This window comes from Natator depressus, chromosome 2 (genome assembly GCF_965152275.1).
Source record: "Natator depressus isolate rNatDep1 chromosome 2, rNatDep2.hap1, whole genome shotgun sequence".
Lineage (NCBI taxonomy): Eukaryota > Metazoa > Chordata > Testudines > Cheloniidae > Natator > Natator depressus.
The window spans coordinates 199,404,573-199,425,284 of NC_134235.1; the positions used below are offsets into that span (position 1 = coordinate 199,404,573).

At 43.1% G+C, this 20,712-nt stretch overlaps 1 protein-coding gene across 4 annotated transcripts in view; it reads left to right on the forward strand.

The window, feature by feature from the left end:
* The window catches only part of RFTN1 (raftlin, lipid raft linker 1), a 112,321-nt gene that overhangs the window by 76,149 nt on the left and 15,460 nt on the right, over window positions 1–20,712 (forward strand). For 3 of the 4 annotated variants that reach the window (XM_074943312.1, XM_074943310.1, XM_074943309.1), the window contains exons 7-8: window positions 6,552–6,670; window positions 20,114–20,217. In XM_074943312.1, the coding sequence (XP_074799413.1) occupies window positions 6,552–6,670; window positions 20,114–20,217 (223 nt within the window). The remainder of the gene's footprint in view (window positions 1–6,551; window positions 6,671–20,113; window positions 20,218–20,712) is intronic. The other variant, XM_074943311.1, reaches the window with a different exon arrangement.

A 20,712-nucleotide genomic window follows, 5' to 3' on the forward strand; every position in this document is an offset into this window, starting at 1 on the left:
GGTTCGGCCGACCGCGGCTCCCACTGGCCGCGGTTCGCCGCTCCAGGCCAATGGGGGCTGCAGGAAGGGCGGCCAGCACATCCCTCGGCCTGCGCTGCTTCCCGCAGCCCCCATTGGTCTGGAGCGGCGAACCACGGCCAGTGGGAGCTGCGATTGGCTGAACCTGCGGACGCAGCAGGTAAACAAACCAGCCCGGCCTGCCAGGGGCTTTCCCTGAACTAGCGGCGGCCCTAGTTTGAGGACCACTGCTCCAAATTCTTAGTTTTCCTACATTTGCTTGTTACCTTAACTCTGAATTTCCAACTTTTGGACTTTTAAAAAATATCTACAATGTGCAAAAAAAACCAAAAGCAAAATAGAAGAGTTGCTTGGAAAAACAAAATGTTTGGGACATTACTGGTCACACTGGACAATAATCATTGCTAGTGTGACTGTGCTGACCTCAGTGGAGTTGGCCCAGGATGCATTTGGCCTATTATTTCCCTATATAATTAGCTAATGTGGCTGGGATTCTTGTCACTTATGCTGAGTTTGTGTGTGTGTGTGTGTGTGTGTGTGTGTGTGTGTGTGAGAGAGAGAGAGAGAGAGAGAGAGAGCTCAGCCAAAGGCTAACACACAGATCACATGCCAAGTAGAGTTTATGCCAGTATGTTTCACTCAGTAAAAACAATAACAACATGAAGGTTAGCTTCCTGGATGAGGTGGCTTAATAGTTCAAAGACAACAGTGGGGAAATTGTTGCGCACTAGTATAGCTGTCATGATAAAATAAGAAATCTTTTTCCATACCCTTCGTTTAAATCACAAGCAAGAACATTACAGCAGCATTTTGCCAACAGATCTGCATCAAATATTTATACAGCCGAGTGAAAATAGCTTATTGTGCACAGTGGGGGAGAATCTTTACCTTAATAAAAAATGCAATGATAATGGACCATTTGCTGGTGAAGGAGGGTGATTTAACCTTTGTATTCTGAGCCTTCACTCTGAGAAAGAATGAAGTTGCATGAGCTAGGAGGATGGAGAGGAAAATTACACCATGAACCAGACAAAATCGAAACAGGATTTCTTTTAATAGCATGACCAGCTGTGTGGCCAATGAACCATTACTAATGGAAATGGCCCAATGTTTGATTGCAGCACAGGGCTTGCTAACAGTATTTGAGAACTAACTGTTTGAATGTAATACACTGACTTCCAAGAGATTAATCACACTAATGAAGAGATTATTGAAAGATGAGTAAAACACACAGGAATCAGGGAGAAGTTAAATTGCTGGCATGGTAGATGGTGTAACTACTGCAGACTACTGTAGGAATTGTAAAAGAGAGTCTTGTTGTGTGGCCTGCAAAATTTTGCATGGCTATTTTTCTCGACTTGAGACATGATGGTTATGTCCCAGATCACACACGTGCTTGCACATTAGGGTATATACTTAGGGTATATCTACAATGTTGAGCTGAAGATATAAATTCCAGCTCACAGAGACATACCCACACTAGCTCTGATAAAGCTATTGTGCTAAAAATAGAGTGTAGCTGTGGCAGTGCAAGCGGCAGGATGGCCTAGCCAACCCAAGTACATAACTGTCCAAGTTGCTGGGAATGTGCTTGGGGTGTCTAGCCCCTCCTGCTGCCCATGCCACTCTGGCCACACTCTATTTTTAGTGCACTAGCTCAATCAGAGCGAGTGTGGGTATATCTCCTTGAGCTGGAATTTACAACTCCAGCTCGAAGTGTAGACGTACCTTTAGTAGCTTCAATAGGTGGAGCTCCTAGTACATACCTGCATGCTCGAGCAATATTTTTATACTCCTCCCTAGTCATCTGTCCAAGTTTTCACTTCTTGTAAGCTTCCTTTTTGTGTTTAAGCTCACCAAAGATTTCTCTGTTAAGCCAAGCTGGTCGCCTGCCATATTTGCTATTCTTTCTGCACATCGGGATGGTTTGTTCCTGCGCCCTCAATAAGGCTTCTTTAAAATACAGCCAGCTCTCCTGCACTCCTTTGCCCCTCATATTAGCCTCCCAGGGGATCCTGCCCATCAAAGTCTGCTTTTCTGAAGTCCAAGGTCCATATTCTGCTGCTCTCCTTTCTGCATTTTGTCAGGATCCTGAACTCGACCATCTTATGGTCACTGCTGCCCAGGTTGCCACCCACTTCTACTTCCCCTACCAATTCTTCCCTGTTTGTGAGCAGCTGGTCAAGAGGAGCACCGCCCCTGGTTGGTTCCTCCAGCACTTGTACCAGGAAGTTGTCCCCAACACACTCCAAAAACTTCCTGGATTGTCTGTGCACTCTTGTATTGCTCTCCCAGCAGATGTGGGGAGGGATAGCTCAGTGGTTTGAGCCGTGGCCTGTTAAACACAGGGTTGTGAATTCAATCCTTGAGGGGGCCATTTAGGGATCTGGGGCAAAAATTGGGGATTGGCCCTGCTTTGAGCAGGGGGTTGGACTAGATGACCTCCTGAGGTCCCTTCCAACCCTGATATTCTATGATCCTATGTCAAGGTGATTGAAGTCCCCCATGAGAACCAGTGGCTGTGATCTGGAAACTTCAATTAGTTGTCTGAAGAAAGCCTCATCTACCTCATCGACCTGGTCTGGTGGTCTATAGTAGATGCCAACCACGACATCACCCTTGTTGCTCTCGCCTTTAAACTTAACCTAAAGATTCTCAACAGGCTTTTCTCCAGTTTCATACCGGAGCTCTGAGCAATCATACTGCTCTCTTACATACAGTGCAACTCCTCCACCTTTTCTCCCCTGCTTGTCCTTCCTGAAGAGTTTATACCCATCCATGACAGTGCTCCAGTCCTGTGAGTTACCCCACCAAGTCTCTGTTATTCCAATCACACCATAGTTCCTTGACTATGCCAGGACTTCCAATTTTTCCTGCTTGTTTCCCAGGCTTCTTGCATGCATGTACAGGCACCTAAGATAACTAGCTGATTGCCCTACTTTCTCAGTATGAATCAGGAGGCCTCCACTGTTTCACCCACCTCCTTGTGTTTCCTCCCGGTATCCCATTTCCCCACTTATCTCAGGGCTTAGGTCTCCATCTCCTGGCGAACCTAATTTAAAGCCCTCCTCAGTAGGTTAGCAAGCTTGCCTGTGAAGGTGCTCTTCCCTCTCTTCGTTAGCAATCCTCCTTCCTGGAATAACATCCCATGGTCAAAGAATCCAGCCTTCTCTCCGAAAGCCTTCTCTCCGAAACCACCTGCGCAACCACGCATTTACTTCCACAATTCGATGGCCCCTACCTGGGCCTTTTCCCTCAATAGGGAGGATGGACAAGAACACAACTTGCGCCTCAAACTCCTTTATCCTTCTTCCCAGAGCCACATAGTCTGCAGTGACCTGCTCAAGGTCATTCTTGGCAATATCATTGGTGCCCACATGGAGAACTAGAAAGGGGTAACGATCCGAGGGCTTGGTCAGTCTCGGCAGACACTTCGTCACATCCTGAATTCTAGCTCCAGGCAAGCAGCACACTTCTCAAGTTTCCCAGTCTGGACAGCAGATGGCTGACTCTGTCCCACTTAGGAGGGGGTGCCCGACCACCACTCCCGGAAGCGGTCGGCACCACATCCCTGCGTCCCCTGGGGGAGGGGAGGGCAGAGGGCTGCGCGCACTGCCCTTGCCTGCAGGCATTGCCCCCGCAGCTCCCATTGACCAGGAATGTGGAACTGCGGCCAGTGGGAGCTTTGGGGGAGGTACCTGCAGGCGAGGGTAACACACTGAGCCCTCTGCCCCCTCCTCCCTGCCCCAGGGGCCGCAGAGACATGGTGCTGGCCGCTTCTGGGAGCAGCGCGGCATGGGGCCAGGGCACGCAGGCAGCCTTTCTGAGCCCCACTGCGCACTGCTGCAAGCCCACTCCAGGTAAGCAGCACCAGGCTGGAGCCCACACCCTGAACCCCTCCTGCACCCCTGCCCTGAGTCCTTTGCTGCACCCCTCCTGCACCTCAACCCTCTGCCCTGAGCCCCCAGCTCCCTGCCGCACCCCTCCTGCACCCCAACCCCTGCCCTGAGCTCCCTGCCGGACCCCTTCTGCACCTCAACCCTCTGCCCTGAGCCCCCAACCCCCTGCCCTGAGCCCCCTGCCGCACCCCTCCTGCACCCCAACCCCCTACCCTGAGCCCCCTCCTGCACCCCAACCCCCTGCCCTGAGCCCCCTCCTGCATTCCGCACCCCCTCCTGCACCCCAACCCCCTGCCCTGAGCTCCCTGCCGGACCCCTTCTGCACCTCAACCCTCTGCCCTGAGCTCCCAACCCCCTGCCCTGAGCTCCCTGCCGGACCCCTTCTGCACCTCAACCCCCTACCCTGAGCCCCCTCCTGCACCCCAACCCCCTGCCCTGAGCCCCCTCCTGCATTCCGCACCCCCTCCTGCACCCCAACCCCTGCCCTGAGCTCCCTGCCGGACCCCTTCTGCACCTCAACCCTCTGCCCTGAGCCCCCAACCCCCTGCCCTGAGCCCCCTGCCGCACCCCTCCTGCACCCCAACCCCCTACCCTGAGCCCCCTCCTGCATTCCGCACCCCCTGCCCTGAGCCCCCTCCTGCATTCCGCACCCCCTCCTGCACCCCAACCCCCTGTCCCAGCCCTAGCCCTTCATTCATGGCCCTGCATACAATTTCCCCACCCAGATGTGGCCCTCGGGCCAAAAAGTTTGCCCACCCCTGAGCTGGGCACACTTTTGATGTGTTCTCCCTTGAAGGCAGCAGTGCTATCTTTCTAGCACCCCGGGAGTTCAAGACATTCCAAAGGGGGTGTGGGAAGGAGATGGGATCAGAGCAAGGCAGACTGTTATGGACAAGCAGATATGTCAGGGGCGCAGCAGTGGGTGTACTTGCTCCCTGCATGTCTGGGAGTTCTGGGGGTACTGTGATGCCTGGCTCTCCTATTGAATGGCGTGGCTCTACATCACCTCCTTTGTGAGCCATGGACAAAAAGCAGCAGTTGAGCCCATGGTTTTATCATTGGCCTTTAAAAGAGGCCAGTGGGTTTGTCCAAATGGGTTGTCAGCTCTACATTCATGTAAGTGTAATTGTCAAAGAAATGCTGTGTGGATAGTTTCTGTTCCCTCCAGGTAAATGTAGATGAATAAAGACCCCAACTAAAGGAAATGATAGGAGCCTTGACAAGGCACTACACAATAAATATAGGCATTGGCTCAGACTGAAAACGTCTTTTCTAGCTCTAATTTGTATGGTTTACCTGCAATATTTCCAATAGCAAATATGACAACTACTAAAACCTTTTAATAACAGGTTTACTGAACAAAATGTGCCCTTGGAGTCACTCTTCTATGGAGAATCCATCACTAGGTTTGCTTTTCTTTGGATGTGTGTGATTTTCATTAGTTATCATATCAGCTCTGTGTGATCTATTGTTCGGGCATATCTGGTTCCACTCCAAAATGACAAATTATGGCCATGTGCAGAAAATAATTTAATTAAAAATTAAAAGAAATTATGCTATAAAATGTCATTTTTTTTGCAGGGAGAGAAAACATGTGCAAGATCTTTTATAATCAATCATCCAAAATAAATGTGTTATTTAGGAGCTATTTTAAGGCAGGCTGGCTGAAAACATGTTTTACTAAGCAATGTAAAAATAATTCACAGTACATTCTATCATACACAGAGTAATCTTTTGTAATCGTTTTTAAAATATATGTTGATTATTTCATAATTTAGATTATTTATCTTACAAGGAACAGTAACTCAATTGCTTCTCAATTGTGTATCTTACAAAATAGCTCCTTAATAGAGCACATACTGCAAAACATTAAAGAAAGGAATTGGTTAGTGACTTCTACTTATGAGTACATGACTAAGGCCTAGGAGAACATGCTGCTAAAATTACTTAGTAACGATCTATGAAAACCAAAAGAAAGGCTGAACATGCAGTTATATATATGATTGAAAAGGGGTAGGGGACACTGGCCCTAGTGATCAAAGTACTTTCATAATTCATGCAATAGTTGTGAGCACATCTTTGCTCTCACACAATCCTTAATTTGCATATGCTAATAGTTACTTTGTGCATGTAGATTAGGTAATTGCACTTGCAAGTGCAGTGGGATTACATGACTTGTGTGGACTAGTAGATGTATTCGTTAATATTGTAAGCATAAATAATGAGGCCTGTGAAAATTTGGCAGTAAATATTATGTCATATGGTCTTCATCCATAAGCGTATAAGTATGTGTATAACTTTAAGCATGTGAGCAGTCCCATTGGTGTGGGGCCTAACGTGGGCATATTTCATTTTGCATGTTCAAACTGAAGTAGTTATGTTGTTGAAAATAAACACATGAACGCATAAGTGATCAGGAACCTTGCTCTTACAGAATCAAGGGTATTATTTAAAACTACAAGATGAATTAGTCTCATTCACTTTAGCTGAACTGTAATGTATGGGGGTCTCCGCCTGTGTCCTTTTTTATTAACATGCTGGGGGAAAAGATCAGATTTTGATCATTAACAAAGTAAAATGCCTTGCTGTGTGTAAGGTGTCTACCATGCAGCTTACAGAAACCTCTTGTTTTAGCAGATTCCATGCAGGGCTTGACAGATGGAGTGTTTGTCTTTGAAGATCTTTCCATGGAAGACAGTAAAACTATACAGGGCTATGATGCTATTGTTGTGGAACAATGGACTGTCCTGGAAGTAAGTATATCATTTACTATAATTTTGTTTCCACCATCACGGTATTGTAATATTTTTCTAAATCACAAGCTGGCAAGATGGTGTAATAGACTTCCACATACTTCATGGGTTACTGCCTGGTCTACACCAAGGGTGGTGGTGGGGGGTTGATCTAAGTTACGCAACTTAGTTGACGTACTTAGACCTACTCACTGTGGTGTCTTCACTACGGTGAGTCGACTGCTGCTGCTCCCCTGTCGACTCTGCCTGCGAGTCAATGGGAGAGTGCTCGGGGGTCAATTTATCGCATCTAGACTAGACACAATAAATCGACCCCCGCTGGATCGATCACTGCCTGCCGATCCGGCGGGTAGTATAGACATTCCCTGAGGTAAAGGAAAGAGGGCTTGAAAACATAATGACATGGTAAGTTAACCATAAGTGGGATGTGTACGTGGCTTAATAAGAGATGTTTCGTGTGTTGTACATTGCAGTTCTCAGCTAAACTGTTTGAACGGCATGAGTGGTGGTGACAGATAGAACTCAAAACCCTTCTGTTCCAAAAACATGCCTTTGCTGCATGAACTATAAAGAGAATCTCCATCAGTTGTCATGGCAGCATAATCACACATGTTAGCTCAAGTTCTAACATTACATTCATCCCGGGGATAGTGGTACTAAAAAGATCTTAGATAGATATAGATGCCATGAGTACACGACTAGTAATTCGCTTTGTAGTGACCTCTCTGGCCAACACAAAAAGAACTGACAAGGGATGAGTAGAGATGCGTCTTTGGCCAGAATGACGGTCAGCACTAACCAGAGTTGAGTGTTCGCAGATTAAAGGCGAGAAATCGGAGCAGACTGCAGAAAAACTGAGCATGCAGCATATCACCTTATTACTATGAAGTCAATAGAAAGACTCTTTGGATCAGGCCAAAAGGTGTATATCTCCAACTGCTGGCAAAACTAGTTCAACGAAACTGAGCTTCAGAATTCTTTGCATCTAAAATGAAGGATCAAATGGAACAATGCGTGTGTATTATCACCCACATTTTTACTTTAATTTGCTTTTTGTATGTCTATGTCAGTGCTGCCAGAAAAAAATAATATGTATTAAAAAAGATAATGGCTACATGTCTAGTTTGCTATGTGGAGTAAAAGGGTATAAAATCCGGAGAGAGGCTTAAACAAAGCATGGTTTCACGACAAGTATGCATAACAAAAAATGTTGGGGAACCACCAGTTTAAATATGTAAAATCCCAAGCAATTAAAAGTTAAGCACCACCGATTTTAGTGATGATCAAGGGATGGCTTGTGGCGTAGTGAAATAAAATGGCCATACAGTAATGTTCAGAGATCTGATCAAAGAACAATACAGGCATTCTGTTAACCAGCTAGTGGTGGGTCCTCTTGTGGCTAAAAGTGTCTGAATAAATAATTTGGGTATTCTGTTCACTCTTAATACAGATAGTTATACTCTTGAAAGTAAGTTGGAACAGGCTCTTTTTTGCACATTTTAGGGCTAAATTCTGGCATTAAGACAGAGCTTTGCAAAGAGTGCCTGTGAGCCTTTGCATCTCACAGAGGCATTGTATCCTAGTTGTGCACTAGGCCTCCAGGTGTTCTTAGGGAGTGCCCTTGCAGAAATTCTTACAGAAGCTGCAGCATATGCTCCTTTCCAGGGTAAGGAGAGGAATACCGCCATGGCCTTGCCTATGCCTTTCCAGTTTTAGGGTGACTGCTGCTTGTAACCGTGCTACACAGAAGCAGTCCTCATGCTCAGGAGCACACAATAAAACTGTGGTCAGCCCTTATTTTCTTATATAAGTGTAAGAGTCAGGGAGAGAGGTTCTTTCTGACCTCCCCTGTCTTGCTTACCCACATACGGGCTAGGTACAGTCTAGCCTGTCTGTGCTTTAAGAATGCATTTTAACACCAAGTTATTTCAGCATTTATTTTTGAAAGAGCTTGACTTTTATCCTGATAAATATTCCAATTGTATAAATTGAATTGTTAAAGAGAGGATATATAAACAATTAAAACCCTTTGAAAGCTACAAAGCCTTTCTTGCTATAAACAATGCTTTACTTTGGTTTTCATAAATTTTAACTGTTTTGGGTGTTAAGTATCAGGCGACTCAGAGAAAACAATAAATACTCGTCTTGTGAATTTCCACAGGAAGCTTTGGAAGTCTTATTGGTTTCTTTCAAGGTACAAGCCTTAAAACTATATATTTTCTTTGCTATTGTTGCTGTATAATATTTTAAACATTTATAGCATTTGCTTCAGTTGGATTGTTGCAATTGTGTTCTCTTTTTATTGATTATATCACTTGATAGTTTATCTTGATAGATTTTTGGGTTAGGTTTTCCTCACTGGCTGAGGCATGAGAATACTCCCCCCAGACCATCTAAGACTTTTGAGAAGTGAAAATTGGAAGTGACTTCTGAGGGAGTGGAAACAATTCAAAAGACTTTTTAAAAAAAGGCAAGAATGAACACATTTCAGAGGCCAGTGGGCCAACAAGCAGAAATGACTGACCTAAAAAAGAGTGCCATGCATATCCGTATCCAGGGTGTGCAGTTGTTTCACCCCTCACATTTTGCCTTTGTAATTATCTGTCAGCCACAGTGGTTCTTCATAGAACATCTTTGGGATGGATTTTGGACCCAGTGCTAATTGGACGGATTCTCCAAGTCTCTTGAGTACAAAAAAGTTTTCAGATTTTTTTTTTTTTGCCTTTTCTAGGGCTAACTAATCCTCTTGAGCAGACACTTCATCAAAATGCAGAGTAAGATAGGCTCTTTGCATGCAGCATTATTCAAGCTATAGAAGGATATCCAGGTATAATTGTAGTACACTAGGTGTTAAAATCATCAGTACTCATACAGCTGGTAACATACACATAAGATGGGGTACACACCGTGTGGGCCAAATTAATCCCTTGTGCAGTTCCCTTGACTTGGTTGTGAGATAGGTCATTAACTGGGTAGGATGTGGATTTGAATTGGGAGGATCTAGGTTTATATAACTCAGGTGCCATGGCTAGATCATCACCTGATGTAACTTGAGATCAGGATGGCTTGCATGCTACCTGGCAATCCTGCTCTTTATGTTTGTGTTGATCCTAAGAAACTCTTGCATCCAAACCAATTCAAGAAGATTGAGAACCAATGAATTTATCACATAGCTAGAAAAGTTTGAGTAGCAGCCGTGTTAGTCTGTATTTGCAAAAAGAAAAGGAGTACTTGTGGCACCTTAGAGACTAACAAATTTATTTGAGCATAAGCTTTCATGAGCTACAGCCACTGAATGCATCCGATGAAGTGAGCTGTAGCTCACGAAAGCTTATGCTCAAATAAATTTGTTAGTCTCTAAGGTGCCACAAGTACTTCTTTCCTTATAGCTAGAAAAGTATCTCAGAGGTTTGTTGGGAAGCCATGTAAGCTGGCTATCCATGACATCCTTTCCCTTAAGAGACTTAGCCCAGTATTAGTGTTCCTATAATTCTTACTGTTTTCCTTAGAGTCCCCAACTGAGATCGGGCCCCCGCTATGCTAGGTTCAAACACATTAAGAGACAGTCCCGGCCCTGAAGAGCTTATAGTCTAAATCAGTGGTGGACAACCTGCGGGCCACCCGTGACCCATCAGGGTAATCCGCTGGCGGGCTGCAAGACAGTTTTGTTTATATTGACCGTCCACAGGCATGGCCACCTGCAATTCCCAGTGGCCGCGGTTCATCGTTCCCGGCCAAAGGGAGCTCTGGGAAGTGGCAGCCAGCATGTCCCTGCGGCCCGCGCTGCTTCCCGCAGCTCCCATTGGCCAGGAACGGTGAACCACAGCCACTGGGAGCTGTGGGCAGCTGTGCCTGCAGACCATCAATGTAAACAATTTGTCTCGTGGCCTACCAGCGGATTACCCTGACGGGCCTCAGGTTACCCACCACTGGTTTAAATAGACAAGGTAGACAGTGGAAGGTAGAGAGGGGAAGTTTGCAAGTCAGTGGAAGAGATGGTATTGGAATTGGGAATGGCTGAAAAAGAAGAATTCAGAAAAATGTTGAGGTTTTGATCTTTGTTTTCATTTTCCATTAGAACAAACTTTTATGAGAATGAGAGACACACTAACACCTACGGCGGTGATTAGGGTGCTCATCCTGGAATATGGGGTATCCAGGTTCAAGTTTCTGCTCTGCCTGCTTCAAAGCAGGGATATCCAAATCCCAGGCAAGTGCCCTAATCTCTCAGGCTTTTAGAGTTAGTCTCTCACTCTCTTCTCCATCTTTCTTGGTGGAATTTTTCCACTTATATAAATAGTTAAATATTCACTGAGTCAGCAAGATTGACTCTGTAGCGGTTAGGTCACTCCCCTGGCATTTGGAAGGATCCCAGTTCAAGTCTGCTTAATTCAGAGCAGGGAATTAAATCTGCCTCTCCTGTGTCTCAGATGAGTGCCCTGGCCACTGGGCTGTTGGCTATTCTGGAATGGGTCTCTCTCTGTGATTTCTACCAGAAAGTACATCCTGGACCTGAGAAAGTTTTGTCAAAGCCAATATGTTTCAATGAATAGGCATTTTCTGACCCCCCACCAAAAAACAACATTTACTGAGAATTTCCCAACCATTTCTAGTTAGAACCCAAGCTGCCTGACTCCTACGCCAGTGTTCTGTCCAGTAGACCAAACTGTCTCCCAGCCAGATACTCTTAGAATTCACCTTTGTTCACAGACAAATGCAGGGAAATCAAGCGGCCAGAGATGAAGATTAGATCACAGCTGGAGAGAGAGGGACTTTAGGTTCATGGATGACAGAAGAACTCACTGAGACACAGTGGAGTTATCTGGAACCTTAATAAGTGCTTTGCCTCTACTACAGATACACCAAAGAATCATGAGCAGAGTTTTTCAGAGGGGTGAAGTGTCTGGTTAATCCAGACTTTCTCATCCTTATGCAAGCTCATGGTTGGAGCAGTATAGGCTATGCTCATCTTTTCTAAAATTCCATCCTGTTAGAACATGTCTGTCTTGCACCAGACATATGGAAGAAACATCCATGGACAGTCAGAAATTCATGGATAAATTGACTCCCATTTTGAGCTTATATCAGACCTGCTTATCTTGAAGCTTCAGAATTTTGGGGATGGAATCAGAATTATATGTACATTTCAGTGTAATTTCTGCAGAGCTTATCCAACTTCCCTTGTTTGTGTGCTCCTTCTGGGGATGAGAACTGGCTTATCAAATATGTTGTTTCTTTAACTGTGCTCCCGTTTAAAAAATGCAGCCACAACTATGAAAGAAAAGATGCCATATATCTTCCAGTCCCATCAATAATAAAGTAATAAATAAAAAGATGATAATACCCCGCTTTTATACAGTGCTTTGCATCAACAGATCTCAACGCGCTTTACAAAGATAAGTGAATCTATTGAGACTAAATAAAAGGTAAACTTTCCAATAATCATAAAGGCAAATGAGGGGGAATTGGCATGCCTCTCTACAAAGAAAATACTGCCTGTTTAATTGCTGTTAAACAACCGTAATGCTTCCAAGTCTAATGGCGAGAACAATCTGAACACTCTGATGCACTTGGTATGTGTGTAAAATGTCAGTTTGCAAGAGGATGTAAAGCTTGCAGCTGTCACAGTATGCGGTCCGCCAAGCAACCGACAGGATGTAATAGTTCTGAGTTATTTAACTGTTTCCACTCAGACAGAACAGAACTCTGGTATCTTTGCAAATGACCAGAGAACTCTTAATGACTAAATGCTTCCCTCGACCCTATTGCTTTAGCCCTAAAAATGTCAGGCCACATTATTTTCACTACAGTCTGTGAGCTCTAGCATTAAAACATCTTTGATGGTTTTAATTCTGCTTGTGCAGGCAAATGTGAGTAGGCAGCTCTGATTAATCAAGAACTGTCTGGTTTCCCTTCTCCCCAACTCCAATCTGTCACCTTCTCTTTCCTGTACCCAAGAAACAACATGTTGACAAATTAACCAGTACTTTATTAAAATAAAGTGCTATAAACAATTATTTCAAATATTTGCATTGTTTCTCACTCGTGAGTAACAGTCATTCTGAAAATATTTTCCTTGACTAAAGGCTGTTTCCCTACTGTGCATCTTCAGCTCTCGCTTCAATATTTTTTTTTCTTCTATGTCTGCAGCGTGTTGACTCGAATTAAACCATAAGCTCCCAGATATATTGTGATGTTGCAGTGTCTGGTAGAATGGAAGTCATGTGATATAGTATCAGCTATAGGTGTGGTAAATGTTCATAATGTGGTACCTATCCCAATAGACAAAACAAAGTTATTTCTTCAGCTAAGCCTGGGTGACAAGTTTCCTTAATTCAGTGCTCTTTCTGGAAATTTCTCTGGACATCTGGCCTTAATTTAGTTTTAAATCTGATCTACCTTAGATTCCAGTGACTTTGATCTCCTCACTTTGTTACACTTGTCAGTCTGTGGTCATGAGAAAGACCCATGACTAGAATAGCAGGAGGGTTGAAGGTGATGACTACTAAATTCAGTCCTATGAAAGGCCTGTACCACATAAAAGTAATCTGCTCAGTGGGGAAAATATTGGCGGTTTGTCCTTGTTTTGCTCTTTTATCATGTATATACAGCTAAAAAGCTTGGGGAAGGGCATTGGGGGTTTTTTTTGTAATGTTTGTTTCTTACCTTAAAAAAATAACAGAAATGCCAAGTCTGATCTTCCCTTGGTTTTGCTGGAGGTCTTAGTTGGGGAATCTAGAAATGTGTATTCAGACCTTTTTCAGCCCTTGACTGCAAGGACAGGAATGTTAAAATTCTAACACAGACAGCATTTCTTCTGTCTTCTTATAGGGGGCTTGAGTTAAATAGGTGTTGCCAAAAGCAGACAAAATACAGAGTTTTAGACACTCTTAATTATGATCACTTTCCCTCTCACTCATGTTTTGTTTTGGTATCTATGATTTTGTCATAAGCCTGTTAACTGTCCAGTCGTCCATAGAGTCTTCAAGGAAAAATTGGGAAGGGCAGACGCAGACCTGAATTTCCAGTCTGGAAACAAGCAGGAAAAAAAACTCTTCTAGCCCTTCTTTATACTTCATAAAGAACCAAAAAGGCACAAATTCATTTCCATTCCCTCATCAGGTCACCTTTAAGCCATGCAGTGGAGATGGGAGTGAAGCAGCTGAACAGGGAATTGGGTGCTGTGCATCCCCCTCCTCCAGACTAACTCTGAATAGGCCTGTATGTTGGAGGGATCTTTGGAGGCAGGCCAGGGGATCCATGACAACACCTATCCAGTAGCCCCAACCCTGCATAGAGGAGGGCAATGGCTGCTCTTCCATCGACTGGAATAGTGATGGTGAAGGGTCTGCTCTTTAGCTCTGTGGACTGCCTAAAGACTGGGGTGGTGTGTGTGTGTGGTAAATTTCATACTCATGGAGTTGTCATCACAAAGGCTGATTACTTGGGCGTTGTCCAGGCAGGGGGATGAATTTACCCTGAATGACTTGCAGTGGGAATCTGAATGAACAACATTGAACAGTGTGTGCTATGAAGTGTGCCTGGCTATCATCAGAGATATTCCTGAACAATAAATGAGCTAATTTTTTTCCAAACATTGTTGACTGACAGATAGTAGAACCAGTACCAAAGTGAAGCTATGTGAGAGTCTAGTAGAGCCTAATTAAACAGGTGTCACAAGAATATAACTACTGAAATACACCAGATGCATTTTATGGTCTAGATAAATTGGTTTAAAAAAATATACTGATAAAAAATTGTTGGATTATATTTCTCATACCCTATGGCCAAGAATGTGAAAGTTTCCCACAGTACTGGCTGTGAGAATTGCCATTGAAATGTTAGTTTAAAACATTTACAAAGACACTTTCTAGTGATGAGTGAACTGTATTGGTGTGTTAGCCGCATAGAGCCATATTTACAGCTGAGCCTCTACTCTTCCTCCATTGTGCAAATTGCATCTCTACATAAACATGTCTGTGCTCTGCAGGTGCAAACACCAAGTGTGAGCACTTGAACAATCCTAATACGCGTGCATGTGTCGGGCTAGAATCTGCATCCACAAAACCCACTAGGAAAGGAGATTTACCGTTGACATGCACACAGGTGTTAAGACTGTTCAGCAACACACACAGTTTTGGACTTGTGACATTTGGGTGCATTTAGGAGCATGCAATTTGGCCCATGCACAGTGGAGCTGGGGGATGAAGATGTAACTGATAGAGCAGAATTGTTCTCATCTTCATTTATCTAATTTGCAAATCCAAAATTCTTACAAAACAACTGGTAGTCTCTCACCCCTGTTCTCAGTTAAATTGTCATAGCAATGTGCTGTAGTGATTGGACTAAGGCATTGTTACTTTCTCAAAATATACACAGTGCACGTGTACCATGAACTATCTGAACTACACCTGTCCAGAATAACTTGCAAAGGCCTCCCTGTGATTTTGTTGTTGTTACTCACTGTTGTCTGAATCCTGCAAACTGATCTGCTTGGGTAGATATCACTCACACCAGCTGGAAGTCACTGGGCTCTATATAGATGCAGGGGTTTGCCCAAGCTGATGAGTTTGCAGGACCTGTGTCTAATTTAGAAAGCTGGTAATCCACCGTGGACTTCCCAGTCAGTGCAAACTAGCAATGTTCTGTTGTGCTATGTATTGAAATTTAGGATGATCCCAATATGAGAGCAGGATAGTTCAACTTTTATTGCTGTACCCTACCCAGACACATAACTAATCTTTTGCTAACAATAAATATCTTTTTAAAATAGATCAATAATATTATATGATCAGCCCAAATGACTTTATGGGAAGAGTGCAAAAGTAGAACAGAAATATCATTAACAACTCCATATTAGGGATTATTTCACCTCATAATGCACAGAGGACATAAAACATTCCCCGCAGACCCTCACCAGCCTGTTCTCAGCGAGCCAGACACATTTTTATTCCTCTCTCTTTTTCTGTGGTGCAAATCCTGCTCTCCCCACTTCCCCTTCCCATGGGGCTATGGAGAGTCATAACTGCAGTGTGACTGGGGGCAGGTTGTCCGAATCTGAGACAGGGGTGTGCATTCCCTGTATGATTTTGAGGCTGCTAGGTGTTATGGCAATACAAATAATAAATAAAAATAATTGACAACCCATTTCCCCACACAGAGAAGCAGGGGACAGTTACAATTTGTCTGCGTTTCTGTTCCCCATCCTGATTGCCAGGATTCCTTCTCCACCTCCAAACCCTATCATTCTTTTCAGTGCACAGCTCATCTGGATTTGCCTTACATGCTTTATTAAGACTTATTTAATGGGATGCTCCACCTTTTATTCCTTAATCTTGGTCTGTTTCATCTCCACATTGCAAGAAAATATACATTAGGCAGTGACCAAAGTTGGCTTACTTGTAACTAAACTACATTTACTTAACTCAAGAAAAATAAATCATTTTGACTGAATTTTTTTCAGTCGTACAAGAACTTAGCAGTCTTTTTTGTGTGTGTGTTGCTCAGTGGCTAAAACTGCAACTGTAGAAGAAAATGAATATTGTGAATACAGTATGTTGTATGGTTTGCCCTAGATATTATCTTTACCTTTTTTTAAAATCAGGTTTTAGGAATTTCTAGTTTTCTAATGAGCTGAGACTATTGTGGGGGGAAAGAAATGTTGAAACCAAACAGCAAAACAATAAATAAAAATGAAATCTTATTATGTGTTGCAAATCAGGGAAAAAACACAGCTCAATGTGTTCTAGTTTTTTGACACTCAAGGTGTGATCAGAGATTACTTATCAACCACAGGAGAGTGGGAAGTGAGTTAATTACAGTTTTGCTCCCTTCACAGAATGAAATGTCTCCCAGTTTGATACAGGGTATTATTTGTGCACCTTCTTTTTCATCAGAGCTCTGTCATGTACTTTCTACTTCTTCTATCTAACCAACCCTGAGCTTCAAAAACATCCTTATTACAGTAGTTAAATCTCATGCTCTTCTGTATTTGAACTTAATATAGCTACATTTAATATAAGAATATAAATTACATTTACTAAAAGATTCGAGACTGCTTTTTGGTGCGTGGCAAGATTGTGCTAAAATTTACTATGTATTTAGCTGTTTTTTGTGTTGGAAAGAACTATAACGGTGACACTTCGACATGGTACCACACTCAGGCTTATTATGAATATGTGTATTCCCACGTGTCGTAGTCAGCTATGACTCCTGGTGGAACACAAGTTCCAGCTGTGATACAATTACACATCATGGCCTCCTTTTGCCCTTCCATGTTAGTGCCTCTGTGGCTCTTGGTTCTAAAGCTGCTAGTACTGCCAGTGAAGAGTTTGAGCTCCACTTGAAAAAAAAAATTACTTAAGGTGAAAAAAGGCTGCTGTCCTCTCCCCTACCTACCACCACCGAACAGAGCTAGTTGGGATGGGGCAGGAGGTGTGTGCCTGCAGATCACTGGCATGGTGACCTGGGGAGAGGTACTTTGGCTGATTCCACAGAGGCATTGAGTGACTTCCAGCAGAACTGTTAAGGAGGGCCATGGAAGTGATTCTAGGGCCAGGTATGTACCTTGGCAGGGTATGGATATGCTTTCTCATGGGTGCTAGAAACCCAGCTGACTGGTATTCGGAAAAAAGGGTGGATAAAAAGGCACCATGAGACTAACACTTACAGAAAACAGAAACCACCTTTAGAACAATTTCTATCCACCCTTTTCTCCTAATCCTTCCCCTTCAATTTTCTTATACACTTCAACCTTCTGAACTAATAAATGCTTTAATTTTGTTGAACCCTAGCCTGCTCTTTTCTCTCTCTAAGCGTCTGTTGAGACATATAACATCATCTGCTACAGGTGATGCATAGATCTGACAAGTCAGACAGGTCAAAATCCCACAGGGTTTCATTGTCTTGCCGCTGCAGGAGCCTGCTGAGAAAACTGGCTGTGGCAGGAGACAACGCATTGCTGAAATGGTTTGACTCCTGCAGCAGCCAAATGTGATTTGTGTTGTCGTGGTGCTCTTCCTGGTTGCCATAACTACTCTCGGATTTTGACATGTTTGTCACATTTCTCGATGAAACAGGAAGGCTGTCTTTGATAATCTTAGCCCTGAGGTGCTGAATCTGAAGTCTGAATCCTTCCTGCACCATCAGACATCGCTTAGGGCACAAAAAAGGCTCCGCCATCCCTGTCTGTCCTGAGCCACTCTTTGCATGTCCTTTGTTGTTAAGTCCCGAAAGTTTTCCCGCTCATGGTACTGTGCGATAGAGGGAATTTTTTTCAATCAGCTCCTTTTGCAGCTGCCCAGTGGCGTGCCTGCCACAGCAAATGTTCTGGTTTCAGTCTTTATCCTTGTCCTGGATATTACTATCTTCTTTTCTGGATAATTCTGGAGATAAGGAGTTGTTGAGCTCTCTGACAAATCTCCGATTTTTTATAAATTCATTCCAAAATACCTAGTATTTTCCTAGTATTTGCTTTCAAAGGCATTTGGACATCTGTCTGTACCTTTAATAGATTTTCCTCAGGCACTGGGCCATTTTAAAAACTGAAAAGAGGAAAAAGTCAGTTTGGCAGCTGGAGGGAGGGAAGACAAAGATGGTGGGGTTGGTGGAATCTCTGATTTGTGTAGCTCTGAGGCTCCATAAACATGGCACTTCTGCTGTCATGGTAGTCTTGAAGAAGTTCTGATAAGCTTCTGAGGAATTGAGTCAGAAGCTAAATTAGAATTTATCTTTTCTCTTAAAAGCCATCTTCTTCCTTTCCTGTACCTTCATGCTGTCTTATATAAGGTGATGCTGCCAGTCCTTGCAAATATGTCTCATCTCTGTAAGTAGGTGTATCATTGTGAGCATCTGACAGATTTTGTGAAGAAACCCAAAGCAAGGTTAATCCAATGTGTGCTCATGTGCATATTTTAGGACAGATTTTCAAATCATGGCTTTCCTTTAAATGGGTACAGTTTTGCTCCTTTAGTTAGTTCATATATAGTTTAGGTCATGTTTCAGAGTAGCAGCCGTGTTAGTCTGTATTCGCAAAAAGAAAAGGAGTACTTGTGGCACTGTAGAGACTAACAAATTTATTTGACCATAAGCTTTCGTGAGCTAATTTGTTAGTCTCTAAGGTGCCACAAGTACTCCTTTTCTTTTTGCAGTTTAGGTCATGTAAGTGATTAATTACCCAGCTATACCTGCCTTTCAGTTATATAGCTATCTAAGTGACATAAATCGCATGCACAAAAAGGAAAGCCCAATTAAGACTGAAAATCAGGTCCTCTGTTTAAAATACTACAGTAGGATATGAATTATGTCTGTTCAAATTATTGTTATTACAATATGTATAGACTTTGATTTGAACTAGTACCTTACTGATTGACACTGATCACTGGTAAAACTATGGTGCTTTACCCTGTTTTGAGAATTAACAAGAAAATGAATACACACACACACTCACAGCATCACAGAATGTATTTGTGCATTTATTTTGGCAAGCAGAATTTATAATGTCATGTAGTGTAATAGTATTTGTAGTGACAAGTGTATTAGCAATTTATGATAATACTTCAGTAAGATTGGTAACACTGAAGAGTAAATGTGCAATAGATTATTTTGTACGATTAGTGCTCCCTGTAGCAATCTTTACTGAGACTACTGTTTGTTCCTTTCGAGCGAATTATTAGGTTTATAGATTAGCAGAGAGAGAATTAGCAAGGGTCTATTGTTCAGCATCTCTGAGTGAAGCTAGACTTTTACACTAAAAGGTAACGTTTTGGTCTCGCCCACATATTTCCTGATTCAGAATAACAAACAGGCAATGTTTATTTGCCTGCGGTGACAAAAGGAATAAAACAAATTGTACTTATATTTTCTTTCTGCTGCTGGATGCAAATAACATGGGTTCATTACCACCATACTGTCATTTAACTCCCCATGAAATGCTTTGAAATCGGAGGGCCAAATTTAGCTCTCAGCTCTGCTGGTGTAAAGCAGAAGTTAACTTGCTTGTCTTCAGGAGAGTTGCTCAGGATTTGCACCAGCATAATCAAGAGCAGAATCTTGACCACACAGTGTAATGCGTTTTTGTGTCTCATGAATTCCTTTTTGTTTGCAAGGATGTAATTCTTCTTTTTTTCAATGAAGATTGCAGGAGGCCACTTGTCCAAGGGAGCTCTGATAAAACAAAATGAAGTAGCCCTGTTTATCTGATTCATCAGCTGTCACATGAACGGTTTAGAGCCCAAAAAGAAATTTCATATTTGCACTGTTTAAACAAATATATTTAACTCTTTAGTGAGAACTGGAGAATGATCCTACATGTCTTGCATTTTCAAATATTTTCTTAACTTGCAAAAATGATCTAACTTTGTAAAGAAACAACACAGAACACTGTTTAAAAAAAAATTGTCACACATCAAGCGATAATCCTAACAGTTGATTTTTCTTTCCCAGGGAGTTGAAGTGCAGACAGATTATATTCCACTGTTGAACTCTCTCGCGGTGTATGGTTGGCAGCTGACTTGTGTGCTTCCTACTCCAATTGTAAAGACAAACAGGTACTGTGTGGGCACTGCATTTTGGTTAAGGAAGTCTCTGTATCAGCATGATAGTTTGTGCTGACAGCTCCCTGTTCTCCTAGCATATAGTTCCCTGCACATGCGCACTAAACTTTCCAAGAACTGTCCACTTCTGTCCCTACCTCAGCCCTGTCACAAATCTTGCTGGGCAGGAAGGGGGTGGGGGTGGGGGTTAGAATGCTGCCAGACTTGTATGTGGAGTGCCGGGTTGCAGGTGTAAGTTCTTAGCTCCATTTAAAAAAAAAAAAAAAAAAACTAACTGTGGTTCCCTTTGTAGAGTGGTGTGGCCTAGTGGTAGAAGCACATGTTGTCTTTCATCAGTAGCTATCAGAACAGTGTGTGGTGTTATACATCGTTTGCTGCAGTAGCTCAGCAAAGTGGGTGAAATAATACTGATAGCACTGTAGTAGCCTTCAGTTGGAATTTCCTTTGTTGGTGGGTTTTGGTCATTTTTATATCTACTTTTACATCATA